The sequence below is a fragment of the Xiphophorus couchianus genome, chromosome 23 (genome assembly GCF_001444195.1).
Source record: "Xiphophorus couchianus chromosome 23, X_couchianus-1.0, whole genome shotgun sequence".
NCBI classification, from domain to species: Eukaryota; Metazoa; Chordata; class Actinopteri; order Cyprinodontiformes; family Poeciliidae; genus Xiphophorus; species Xiphophorus couchianus.
The window spans coordinates 15,387,546-15,400,665 of NC_040250.1; the positions used below are offsets into that span (position 1 = coordinate 15,387,546).

Below are 13,120 nucleotides of genomic sequence, written 5' to 3' on the forward strand. Positions count from 1 at the left end.
AAACCGGTCCTGTTTTTTTTTTTTTTTTTTTTTTTTTTTTTAAATTCAGGTCTATCGAGAGCATAAATTATGTAGTCAACAACCAGAAATGAAGGTTTTGTACGGTACGGAGCCCATAATGGGATATGGGGGAGAACAAAAAAAGAAGAAAAAAACCCTCTTCCGCCACCGTGTGGCCGTTTAGGCATTGCATCATTTAATACAGTCAGTACCCTGACTGGGCCATTAGAAATATAATCGCCTTACAGTATGATAGCCCGAGTCACCCTTTGTCTCTCAATCACCCTTTGGGTGGGTTGAGTTGTTTTGTCTCAGTCAGTTCCCCTCTTCTTGGAAACCCATTGTTTATACACGCCATGTTGACCAAAGGACAATAATTAATAGACATTTATTTGGATTAATAAAGGAGTAGAAATTAAAATCGTGTTCGGATGCCTCAATCCGCAAGTCATAAGTTACAAGCCTAATTTTAATTGAGCTCTACATAGAAAATAAAATTTAGAATTTTAGAATTTAGAAAATAGAACTATTTTAAAATGCAAATTTTCTGCATGTTCATCAGTAATTCATTTATTGTGGAGGGAAAATATTAAATGTTTCACAATTAATTTGGCTTTTTAAAACATGGTAAATAATTACTGAACTACGTGGTAATTTTGTCAAAGTTTGGTTCAGTTCTGAAATTTAAAAATGGGCAGTAAAAAGTCATAATGCAGCTCATAATTAAAGAACAAAACAGAATGTGGTGTTTTGCATAATTACTGGTTTTCCCTAAAGTTACATGGATTTACACACACATTTTTTTTGAAACTTCAATTTATTCAACAACAGTCAGTGAAAGCTCAGATGTCAGTGTCTTGTTTAGAGTTAGGCCTTGCTCAGGCTAATATTGAAATATGGTGGAAGTTATTCCATTCTGAGTTGAACTCCATCAGAAATATTTACCTAAAACCTTTAATATTGTAACTATCTGCTGTGTTTTGGTCTCCTTGTTAGGAGTCAATTATCACCAGCTGTGTGTTGTTAGGCAGCTAAGTTCTGATTGAACAGGTTTTGTCCTTGGCAGCATTTATGAACCATCACCTTTACCTCTGGCATCACATTAGCTGTTCAACATGGTCGCTGTAAAGATCTTGCTGAGGTAAGGGAAACATTTGTTGTGTCCTTTGAAGCTTAATAGAGTAGTTTACTCATGTTTAATGTGTTTCAGGGTTTCCCTCTTCTGCTTGCTGCTTGTGGATGTTTATGGCTCTCCAGTGAAAGGTGAAGTCTCCCATCTACTAAGGAAAATTGTAGTTAAACCTGTTTCTAAATATCATTTCTGTTCACCCAGGCTCAAAATCTCAAGGCCAAGGCAGACCTAGTGACTCTGGAGGAGATCATGGCATCTACCATGCTACTGGCTACTCTGCACCTGGCTCCTACAGCTCAACTGGAGGCGTTTCTAAGCCAGTGGCAAAACATCTAGCTCAACCCCAGTATGTTCTGGCACAGCCTGTGCCTGTAGGCCGGCCCTTGTCTGTGCCCAGAGGAAGATATACTGCAAGCGGTGGCTCTCTAGTCCCTCTTCAAGGAGGCTTTGTTGGCTCATACATGCCAATTCTGGCAGGTTCTAGTCCCCTGGTTCCTCTTCCAGCAGTGTATGCTAGCAGTCCTCCACAACCTGGAACTCAGGCTAACTTCCCTAGTAAGATTCTAAGAAATCACTTGTAAGTTTGTTTGGGTGATCCTAAATTAAGTAAGCTTGTCCTCTTTCTCTCCAGAGATGCAGTGGGTTATTGCCCCTCAAGCCTTTGAGGAAACCACAACAAACACCCAGCCTCAAGGCTTGAGTATTGTTGGGCCACCACTCCCTCCAGCACCTTCTGCACTGGCCCTTCAGTCTGGAGACACTTCTAAAGTTGTGAAGGAGGGTGAGATTGGGAACTACCAGCAGCAGATGGAAGCATTTGGTTATCCATCTGACCGTGTGGGGCCTGGTCTGGGTCTTCCACCTGTTGCTCTGCCAGCTTCTGGTGTGGGTGGCTTGTTGGGCTTCCCTTCTCCCTACACTCTTCCTTACCCCTTCCCCTACCGTGATTTATACTACAGGCGCCTGTATGGACTGTACCCTCTTGGCACCTACACTACCTTCAACAAAAACCATGAGAAGGGCAAAGACTACTACCAGACCATCCACTATCTGAAAGAACATGGCTCTGATGTGCCACAGAACCCTGGCTCTCAGCAGAGGCTTAAGATGCCCCTTTAAGTCTTTGTGTTAAATATGATAAAGGTGGGTTAACGGTTGTAACATACTAATGTATCTTGCCATTGGTTTAACTTTTCTCTTGTAGATGGAGTCTTAAGGTTCTACCATGTCTTTTAATAAACTTTTCCTCCAACATCTTGTGTCAGCGTATTAGAGTTTAAAAATTAAGTGTGGTGGCGTAGGGGATGGTGCGACCCATGTTTGGAGGCCTTGAGTCCTCGACGCGGCTGTCGAGGGTTCGACTCCCAGACCAGACGATATTTGCCGCATGTCTTCCCCCTTTCCTGTCGGCTTACTTTCATATAAGGGACACTAGAGCCCACAAAGTGTCCCTTACATGACACTTTTTAACCCCTTCAGGGATAAAATAAAGTGTGGGAAGCTTGGGGTGTCTATTTGAAACCTGAGATGCAAACTTTTTTTTCTTTTTTTTTTTTTTAACCACAAAGCGTGAAGCTGAACAGGCCATGTGGGACTTGACTGGGTGAGATGCTTGTTGGAACAAAGTTCTCTAGCAGCTCCTGCAAATGTCTCCCAATCATGTCTTGCAGAATTAAGGCTATAGCTTGGTTCTTTAGTCCAGCTCAAGCATACTGCAAGTGTTTTGCTGACATTGTCTTGGGATTCCATATAGGTTAATTTTGAGTGTCACCTTAACTCAAAGTTAAGGATGAATACTTTCATTGCAGAACTGCTTATGCACCAGTGAAGCTTATCTAGAGGGAACTTGTACATTTTATGGGTTTGCTGCTTGTGGATCTGTGTACATTTGTGGTTTCCACAGCAGAGGCAGCTGTCAGGCCGGTAGGACTGCCACTACGGCTCTATTTTAGGATCTTGCGTTCAAAAGGTCAGATAAAGAATAGGAATCCTCACAAAGCAGGGGGAGGGGGATGTTGGCCAAAAGGGGGTGAAGGCAGATGACCACAAATACATCTCTGATACAGAGCTGTGTTGTCTGAGAGGGTGAACCAGAAACGGATGTAGAATAAGTAACTGGATTTAAACTTATTGGATTTAGAAGAAGGTAAAGAGCAACAAACTTGATAAAGTAGACAAACTTTATCTTTTATTTGGATATCATGGATGAAGAATCGCCAAACCAAGAGAAGGAAATGACCTGCCAGTCAGACACCATCAATAATAACCAGGTCAGTTTTGTGCTTTGCTTCACATATTGTGATTTGTATGAGAACAAATTTAGTGATTATCAATTTAGGATCCATACAGAGATCGCTCAACCGGAGCATTTGTGGTCATGGCAGGTGTCGTGAATCCGTGATTCTGGCTGCATATGTCGCATTGCACCTGTTCTTACTCTTTACTGAATGACTCATTCACACTGGAGATTCCTATTCTTGCTGATGACTTGGTGCTGGGAAACCTGACCCGATGTGAATGTTATTGTGGGAGGTCATTAACAAATGAGGGAAAACACGGTGCAAAGATTCAGATTAGGCAACACTAAAATACAAGTTAAAAAATTAGAACCTTATATTTAGAAGTTTCAAATATTAGGTGGTGTATATTATGAAGTGATTTAAAACTATTTTTGGTTAACAATATTGACCAAAGTGCTACATAGACGATGAAACATTTAACACAAAATGTAACCCATTTATGTTTGAATCCTGTGAAAATAAAATATGCTGTCTGAATCTTAGTTGGATAAAGCGTTGAATGCTTTTGTGCAGTTCTTTGCAAATGCCTTGTCTCGTCCTCATCTGCAATAGGCAACTGTTGCATCTACGTTTATCAAAGCAATTTATATGGGATCCTTGAGAACTTTAACCTATCAAAATAGTATACTTTGTTTGAATTTATTTTACTCAATGCATGAAAAATAACAAATATAATTTGAAAATTTTAAAAATAAAGTAGGAAAAGTACCACATCTTACAACCTCCATCCCAAAATGTTGCCCTCAGAGGAATAGAAATTGGTTAGAATGTCCAACAACAACCAAGGAACTGACCGGAAAACGCTGGAACACCGTCGTCTCTGATCACCATGGACTGAGAGCATAAAAGCTAAGAAAGAAGCAGTTTCTCCAAAATGAACACTGTTGAGAGCAACTAAATTATGCAGCTGTTCACATGGATAAGTCAGATGTTTAAAGGAAAAGTTTATGGTCAGAGGAGACAAAGACTGGGCAATGCAGCTACAGTAATCAAATGTTTGGGGGGAGGCTTTTACACCTAAATACTGGATCGGCTGTCATGCATCATGACAAGGGTCTGCTCCAGTGCAAGTGGTACATTTCCATTGCACAAAGTAGAGTGCTATTCAGGAAGAAGTACTACTAAATTCTTTAAATTGATCTTATCTATACAGCTACACGACTGAAACACAGTTAGGTGTTAATGATCCCAATCATCCAACTACTTTTGAATGTAAATCAGCTGACCAAAAACCATATGTTGTCCTTATAAACTAGGACAGTGGCAGGAAACCAAACCTCTTAGATGGTAGAATCCATCCAACAAGTTTCTACCAAGTGAAGCGGTCAACTAATCAGTCAGAATTGTGTAAGAAGCTTGTTGATAGATAAAAGAAATGGTGTGAATTCTCAGCAACAAAATATGATTCATTTCTCCAAGTTTTTCGGGGTTGCGTGTATAAAATAAAACCTATGTGAATAATTTTTACCTCCTCTGGTTTCACCATAAATTCAAAGTTTTGTGTCCATTTCCTTTTTATTCATTAAAGTTTTTTGTTGCATAACTTTGAAATATAACTTAAATACGGGCATAATTAATGACATTCACTTTGATATAATGTTTTATTTCCTGTCTTGTTGTCCAGCTGGACAAACCAGCACTGGATGGGTGTGAGGACTCAGAGGACACCACAGAAGGTCAGAGGGTAACTGATGTTGCAGAGAGCAAGGAGGTAGAAAAAGCACAAGATAAGGCTAATGCTGAAGATCAAAACAACATGGAGGATGTCTCTCAGTGTGCTGAAGAGGGTGGGCAAGATAAAGAGAATAAGTCCGCAGTTGATGACATGAAGGAAGCTGAATTAACAACAGAGAAACAAGATGGGAAAGGAGATGTGGAGAATGGCGACAAGAAAGAAGAGCAGGTGGATGAGATGCAGAATCAAGAAAGTGGGAACATCACGGAGGAGATCAAGGACATGGAGGGAGCAAAGGTAGAGAACCAAGGAGAAAATGTGAAAAACAACGAACCAAAGGAAAGTGAGCAGGACAAACATGCAAAACAGGAGGAAAAAGTGGTGACTGACAAAGAAAAGGTAAAGGAAACAGAAAAACAAGTGAAGCCTAAAAGAAAGGGGGCCCCTCCCTCTTCCATCTCTCGACCAAGAGCCTCTGCACGTTCTATTAGAGCGTCCAATAGAAATGACATTATTGCTAAGTTTCAACAAGGTGCTCCAGAGTGAGTAATAACTAAAATATCTATAAACTCTTACATTAAAATGAGATTCCAAAAAGCTTGAGGAAATTGCATTTTCTTTCTCTCTTTTGTATGTAGGACACCGATAGCTCGCAATTTCAAAATTCAGAAGTCCGCTACAGCAATGGCAACTGGAGCTTCAATCAAACAGAAGATTCTTCAGTGGTGCCGCAACAAGACACGCAAATATGAGGCAATTTCAACATGTTGAACCCATCAAAAACCCATCAAATTCAGGTCATAATGTCAGTGCCAAGAAGAAGACATTACCTGTACTCTTCTTTGATCCCTGTAGGGTGTAAACATTGAAAACTTCTCCTCGTCCTGGAGTGATGGACTCGCGTTCTGTGCTCTAATCCATCGCTTCTTCCCTGATGCTTTCGACTACAGCTCACTGAAACCAGAGGAGAGGGAGAAAAACTTCACTTTGGCCTTCCAAACAGCAGAGTAAAGATTGATTCATTTTAAACATATTAACAATTAAATACCACATTTAAAAACCTTTAAATTCAGGGTATTTAAGATATATAATGGGGCCAGATAGTTCCCATTCAAATCTGTAGAAACAAAGATGTTTCTCTGACCTTTGTGGCTCATCAGATTTCTCTCTCTGCTGCTTTCTTCCTCCAGGTCCCTGGCTGACTGCTGCCCTCTACTGGAAGTGGCTGACATGATCATGATGGGAAATCACCCAGACCCGATGTGTGTGTTCACATATGTGCAGTCCCTCTGCCACGGCCTCTCTAAAATAGAGAAACAGAGGAAGGACAAGGAGGAAAAGGAGAAGGCTGGAACCGAGAAAGAGGAAGGCAGTGATGCAGCAGGAGAGGAATCATGTGCTGACTGTGAGAAGATGGAGAACCAAGAGGAGAAACTAGAAGAGGACAAAGAAGCAAAGGCAAATGAAGAAGAGGAAGATTGCCCAACGAGGCGTCAGGATGAAAATGCTGAGGGAGTTTTGGTTGAGGCAGAGACTTAGAACAAAACTGACAGAAAACAAAATACTGAAAAGACCAAAGGTTACTGTTGATGATGACTTAGTTCAGTGTTGCATACAACTAAGTGTATGCAACACTTAGTTCAGTGTTGCATACAGCTGTCTCAACTCAGATGCTAGTAATATATGGACATTTTTGTCTGTTGTGCTGTGTTTATCACTCTTTATTTTAATCACACTCCAAAAAAGATAAATTCTTCCCATAAATGTGTGTAAATAAAAAAAAAAGTATAATAAAACAATGGATGAAAGTATTACATAGAAATCATTGAATGAAAATTAAAGACGTATTGGTGGATTTGTTACTGAAAGAACAAAACATGACAATAAATGTAACATTAATATTTTTTTGTTTAGCTTATACAAACAAAATATATACTCTTAATGAAGCATGTTCAGTAATGGTTTTTGACATGGGCAACATGGTTTTCTGCTCAGGGCGCTGCAATGTAGCAGAGAGCGCAAGCATAAATGCCAGCATTTTGTAGGGGTCTGCTGCCCTATTGAGGAGTGAATGAAAGTTAAAATTGATTCAGCGACGAATTATGTATTTTTCCTCCAGCTGTTGTCAATAGCAACGCCAACAATGGCAGCTAAATCTTGGTATGTTTCCTTCTCCTGAATGTCATATGCACAATACTTTTCTACATATTGTTGAGGAAGTGTTTACACAATTTTCTGAGACTGGTCTGCTGTAAGTAAGTACCACTGCTTAAACGTCTATGTCAATTTGATCAAACACTTTGTGCAGAATTACATTACATTTTGACCTGCTGCGGGGTTTAGAAGATTTTTCGTATTTTGATCAGTTGGCAGGCAGCATTGGTTTACCTGAGGCAAATTTAGCCACCTACAATTACTATATTGGTATTTTATTGGATTTTAAGGACTGCATTTAATCACATCTAGTATTAAATCGAAAATACAGATTGGTCAAACATTAACTGCATTAATCTACTTTTGACAGTGGATCTTTAAATTATAGTTTGAAATGTGATATAAATTGGCTTTTTATTTTCATTATTATCCTCTTAATGTCAAAAATGAACACAATTTATAGGCTAACCATGTCTGGACTGAAGGTTTTACATTGAATACCTAAATATTAATAGATAAAAACGTATGAACGCTGAAACCTTTAAACTTTTCAGTTTTTTTTAAAAAAAAGGATCTATTTAACACAAAACTTTGAGTCTGAGTGCATATCTGACAAAGTTTTCATAATTTCCACTGAACCAACAAAAACTTTTGAACCAACAATAAGAAGCTGCGTCTTCTTTCTAAGCGTTACGGTAGTCGCCCTCTTTACTACCCGGAAGGAAGACTGTTGTGTAGTTTGTTTTCAGGGCTAACACACACACACACACACAGACTGGGACCCTGCTGTATTGTTTTCCCAACATACTTCCCAGTAAAACATGTCCGCAGACATGCCGGCGGCGCTCGGCAGCCTCAACATGGAGTCGCAGCTTCTGTCCATCATGAACGTGTTGGTGAAAGCTGCTGTAGCGGAGATCGTACAGCTATTCTCGGAGAGCTCCGAGTCTATGCGGCTGCACCTCAGCCAGAGTCTGAGGGAGAACGAAAACCTGAGGACGAGGATGAAGGTGATGAGGAGTGAGCTGTTTTCCCTGAAGCTCCAAACCAGGACGAACCGACCGGCCAGCCGCTTCTCTGCCTTCAGGGGCAATGTGACCAAACCTCGGCCAAAGCTGCAGGGTAAACGACCCTCCCTTTTTAAGCACCACTTTTACTCTAATAACAATAAAGCAATAAGGAGTGTATTGCTCCCCACGCGTGGAGAGCAATACGTTGTTACCAACAGGGCCGGTCCCACGATTGTTTTGGAGCTGCAAGATTTCGGGGGCCCAATTCCATTTCTTTTTTTTGTAATTCGCAAGCCCTGTCCTTGGTTAGGCTTTTCGAAGTCGACATTTAATAGTGATACAAATAAAATTACAGCAAAAGAAGACTTTAATACATTCAAAAGTTAACATGTGAACCTATAATTACAAAGAAACTTGTTCAAATAAGACATAAGTGAAGAAATAAACAAAGAAACTACAAAATAACAATCGATAAAAGGTGCTACAACTTTAAATGTTCAGACTTTTATCTTTGAGCCATTTTAAACATGACATATAAAAGCAGTTATCATTCAGAGGAAATATATCACTAGCCTTGTGAGTCTGAATGTATAATAATTAGTTTATTGGCTAATATTTATTGAATAGAATAATAGAACTGCTATTACAAAGAGCAGTGACATTGCAATAAGAATATATGTTCAATAAAGACCTAAAATGCAATGTTGCCTATTTATATTATACATATTAGATATTTTTATGGTCTGCAGTTATAGTGTTTGGTTTGAAGAAAGAAAATACTTATTCTTTGTGTCAGTTTATTGTCAGAACCAGATGGAGGATATGAACATAATTTCTTTTTCTTTTTTTTTGTATAGGCCTCTAGTATTGCTTTAACCTGAACTGACCACCAGAGATTGACTTTGTACCAAGGCCATTCAGCATTGGTGTTGTGCCTGTCACAACAAAGTACATTTGAAGAGTCTTCTTGATAGAAAGAAGACTTTGCCTCATTAATCTTTGCAGTGTTTTTTCTCACAGTTCTGAACACTAATGCGTTTCATTCATCTGTCTTTATACCAACTACTGTTTTTGTCTATAAACTTTCTCCTTTCTCTTCAGTGTTTATGAAGCCAACACAGGGTGATAAAACCGTTCTTGAAACTGCTTCCGCCTCTGTTACCCAAACCAAGTCGTCCTCCTCCGCTGTCCAAGTGCAGGTGAATATCGTTTTATGCTGTTGTGAATCTGTTTGAAGTGTTGATTTGCTCAGGTTTCTGCCTGATTGTTTGCCAGTGTGCAGATGTGGACAGTCCAGAGGTCATTCTGATCAAAGATGAGGATGATGTTGTAGGATCTGCGCCTGACATTAGTGAGTCGGCTTCACCGGTACTGTTTGCTGTTCTGTTTTGTAGGCAAGATAACGATAAATACGTAACAAATAAACGTTGGTGTCCCTTTTTTTTCTTTTAGGTCAAAATAACTTTGAAGAGGATTGCATGCAGGCTGCAGGGAATCAGAGCTTAGACTCATCCGGCTCATCCTGCTTGATCGATAATAACAAGCAGCTGAGGATCGTAAATGTTCACAGCGTAGGACAGGCGCCTCTACAGGAGGATAGTGACATCCTCTTCTCTGCCTCTGAACTTCAGGCTTTGAGCGTTCTGTCTGACCACAGCATCCCTACGGAGACGATTCTTAATTTCACGAGTGGTGCGAATGGCCGTGTACCAGTAGGAGCGGTGCAGAAAAACTGTAGTGAAGTGGTGAGAAACATCCAACATGAAAGGGATCCTTCCACTCGGAGAGCTTCAGCAGCAGGGAACCAAGCATTAAATTCCCCCGCAGTGGATGCAAATGGACAGCCCAGCCACTTCTCTCAACAGCACAACGTCCTCCCCAACCCGATCAGCAAATCTCTGGACTGTGGCTTCTGTGGTGAGCACTTCCACAGCCGCGAGGAACTTATCCTGCACCGTGCCGGACACACCGGTGAGGTGCCCATGCCTTGTTCCTTGTGCAGCAAGACTTTCGCGAACAAGACCACGCTGGCTATCCACATGCGAATTCACACCGGCGAGAAGCCGTACGCCTGCATGCAGTGTGGGAAACGCTTCACACAGAACGGCAGCCTGAAGATCCACCTGAGGACTCATTCTGGAGAAAAGCCGTTCTCATGCAGCCAGTGCACCGCCAGTTTCAACAACCCGAGCAACCTGCGCAGACACATGATCACGCACAATTCCACCGTAGGGCTGTGATCTTTAATTAAGTGGTCAGGATCTAGATTTTTTTCTTTTATGACTTCCTGGAATAACGTTTTGTTTATCATAATACAACAAACCGCAGCCGCACAGCAGTGTTGCTGAGTCAGAGTTTGACATTTGGCTTGCAGCGTGAGCAGCAGAGGAACTCCTGACTTGATCCCTGAAATGAAAAAAAACCCCAGAAATGTGATCCAAGTATTTCAGAGCATTGTTAATAAGACATTTAACTTTACATTTTGTTCTTATATTGCATATTTAAAGCCCCAGTGTTAAATACCAAACCAATCATACTGCTGGTTGAAGTTATGTAATTAATTAATTGAAGAACCATAAAAGCAGGATATTAATTTTAATCTTTCGACTTGATTCAGCCCAAGAAAAGCTGCTGTCAATGTCTTGACAAGATGGGAAAAAGTGATGGTGTTGACACACATTTTGTGATTAAATACAGTACAAAAGGTATCTTTTATAGGTTGTAACGTATCACGTAAGACATTAATAAAAGTGGCACAAATACGGGGCCTGGTGCCTCAGCCTTCCGGTGCCTTGGTGGTTCTCTGTGCTCAGGTGAACCTCGGGTCTCAGTGTCCATGGCTGGATCTGCTTCAGCGTAGCTGGGAAACCTTTGAGTGTCGGTGGCTCCGATCTCCTCCATGTCTGCCTGGTGTCCTTGGGGACTTGGGGACAGGTGTGTGGCTCCTCACACCAACTATTGAACATTCGGGAACACTTTATTTGAAGAGGTGTGCATAAGACGGACCTTACATTGTCATAAACATGACATAGCGTCTGTCATGAACATGAAGGAGTCTTCATGAATGTTTATATCTGTTTTCATGAAGTGTTATTTGGTAAATAATGACACTTTCAATGCAAAGTTGATTCTTTTAATTGACTTTTAATGTAAGTTTTAATGCAACTTTGGATAAAAATCTAGTTATTTACCAAATAATGCTACTTTGACACTTTTAATGCACCTTTAAAGCAACTTTTAATGCATATCTGCATTAAAGGTGTCATTATTTACTGAAAGACACTTCATGACAATAGTCATAAACATTCATGAAGACTCCTTCATGTTCCTTCATGTTCATGTCATAAACATGTCATGTCAGTCTTGTGCACACCCCTTTCATTAAAGTGTTACCCAACATTCTTACTAATGTAAGAATGTTGGGTAACACTTTATATTCACTTTATTGTATCTTATTATCAGTCAAATGAACTATGTAGAACATTTCAACATAACTTTGAGATTTTTTATTTTCAGAATTTATTTAAGAACAATTTTAAAATTTAGAAAAGAATGACTGTTCTTATCTGGGAGCAGTAGGTGAGATGTATTTAAAGATCCTTTAACATACTATGCATTTTGAAACAACCGTCTGAGTTTTCATACATAGCATAATGAATTGTAAAAATAGACAAAGGAAGACAACATTTCCTTTTTTGTGATTGTGTGCAATTTTCATTTATAAACAAACTTCCTCCAACTTTATTGCTTGATTTCCAAGTTTTTATACTTGACAAATAGTTTCTGACTTGCTTTTTGTTTGATTTGCTCTTTAGTGTTGAATATTCTGTCATAAATAAATGGTTTTCCACACTGCACGGCCAGAGGGCAGCACTATTGTAAATATTTCTTGTGTGTCTAATATTTCTCATTCTGAAGAGCGTTCAGTGGGGGCTCTCAAGGAAACTGTGGGGAAATTCCTTGCATTGTTCCTCTTCCCACTCAGCCTTTCTTAGTGTGAATCATGACTGAAAAGATTTTTGGATTACTTCATGAACGTATTTTATTTATTCACATGTTTTTGGTTTTACAGAAGTTAACTATTTTGCAGGGGGGTTTTTTATGGAGCGTTTTGATTTTTTTTTTTTACTAATAAAAAATGTAAAAGTGTAGTGTGTATTTGATGCACACATGCTGAGTCAGTGCTTTTTAGAACCACTTTTCAGTGCAATTACAGCTTTAAGTCTGGATATGACTCTACCAGCTTTACATAGCTAGAGATTGATATTTCATCCTATTCCTCTACACAAAAATAATTTGAACTCAGTCTGAATGGAAAGCTTCTGCAAATATTATTTTTCAAGTCTTGCCTCAAACATTTTATTGGATTTATTGGCCTGGGCTTTTCAACTTGAATATTCTTAGATTTCAGCCTCAGCCATGCTATTGAAGCCAGGAGAATTAGGTTTCTTGAAAAGGCGTGTTGTTTCACTTTTTATTTAGGGATATCAGAGTAAATGGGATTTAATACAAATATATTGCCAGACTTTTCAGATTTCTATTCATAAAACAAAAACAAAGTGTAGGAACTTTAATTTTTTTAAATTAATTTAGAAAAGTAAAACAAGCAGATTTCATCAAAGCAAATCAGGAAATGCCTAATATAGTCATCAAGAAATACTAAAGAGGTCAGTGAGTCATACACAGACGCGAATAGTCACTGGTTTTTATGTGACATTTTCTCGTATTAGTGTGGAATGCTGCTACTATTCCCGCACGGAGGGCACCCGAGCTTCCCCTTCGTGACCATTGTTCTTGGGCAATCAATGAAATGACATCAGCGTGTGTTCGGAGGCGGAAATACATGGGA

General features: G+C 39.7%; 3 protein-coding genes across 4 annotated transcripts; all 3 read left to right on the plus strand.

The window, feature by feature from the left end:
- The first annotated feature begins 1,035 nt into the window (after positions 1-1,035).
- Positions 1,036-2,386, plus strand: LOC114138840 (uncharacterized). The gene is made up of 4 exons (XM_028008272.1): positions 1,036-1,141; positions 1,211-1,263; positions 1,334-1,687; positions 1,764-2,386. Exons 1-4 carry the CDS (start codon positions 1,116-1,118, stop codon positions 2,249-2,251), a joined length of 921 nt encoding a protein of 306 aa, XP_027864073.1. The 5' UTR covers positions 1,036-1,115; the 3' UTR covers positions 2,252-2,386.
- Positions 2,387-3,161: 775 nt separating this feature from the next.
- smtnl1 (smoothelin-like 1) lies at positions 3,162-7,054 on the plus strand. 2 transcript variants are annotated; one of them, XR_003594356.1, is made up of 6 exons: positions 3,162-3,402; positions 5,057-5,649; positions 5,746-5,860; positions 5,963-6,114; positions 6,298-6,708; positions 6,747-7,054. XR_003594356.1 is itself a non-coding variant. In XM_028008553.1 (5 exons), the coding sequence occupies exons 1-5, from the start codon at positions 3,334-3,336 to the stop codon at positions 6,644-6,646; spliced, it is 1,278 nt and encodes a 425-aa protein (XP_027864354.1). In that variant the 5' UTR covers positions 3,162-3,333; the 3' UTR covers positions 6,647-7,054. The 2 variants fall into 2 exon arrangements, 1 of the variants encoding a protein (XP_027864354.1); XM_028008553.1 differs by having other exon boundaries at positions 6,298-7,054.
- Positions 7,055-7,766: 712 nt separating this feature from the next.
- Positions 7,767-11,051, plus strand: LOC114138975 (zinc finger protein 252-like). The gene is made up of 4 exons (XM_028008554.1): positions 7,767-8,383; positions 9,373-9,470; positions 9,547-9,622; positions 9,724-11,051. Exons 1-4 carry the CDS (start codon positions 8,083-8,085, stop codon positions 10,509-10,511), a joined length of 1,263 nt encoding a protein of 420 aa, XP_027864355.1. The 5' UTR covers positions 7,767-8,082; the 3' UTR covers positions 10,512-11,051.
- Positions 11,052-13,120: the final 2,069 nt, after the last annotated feature.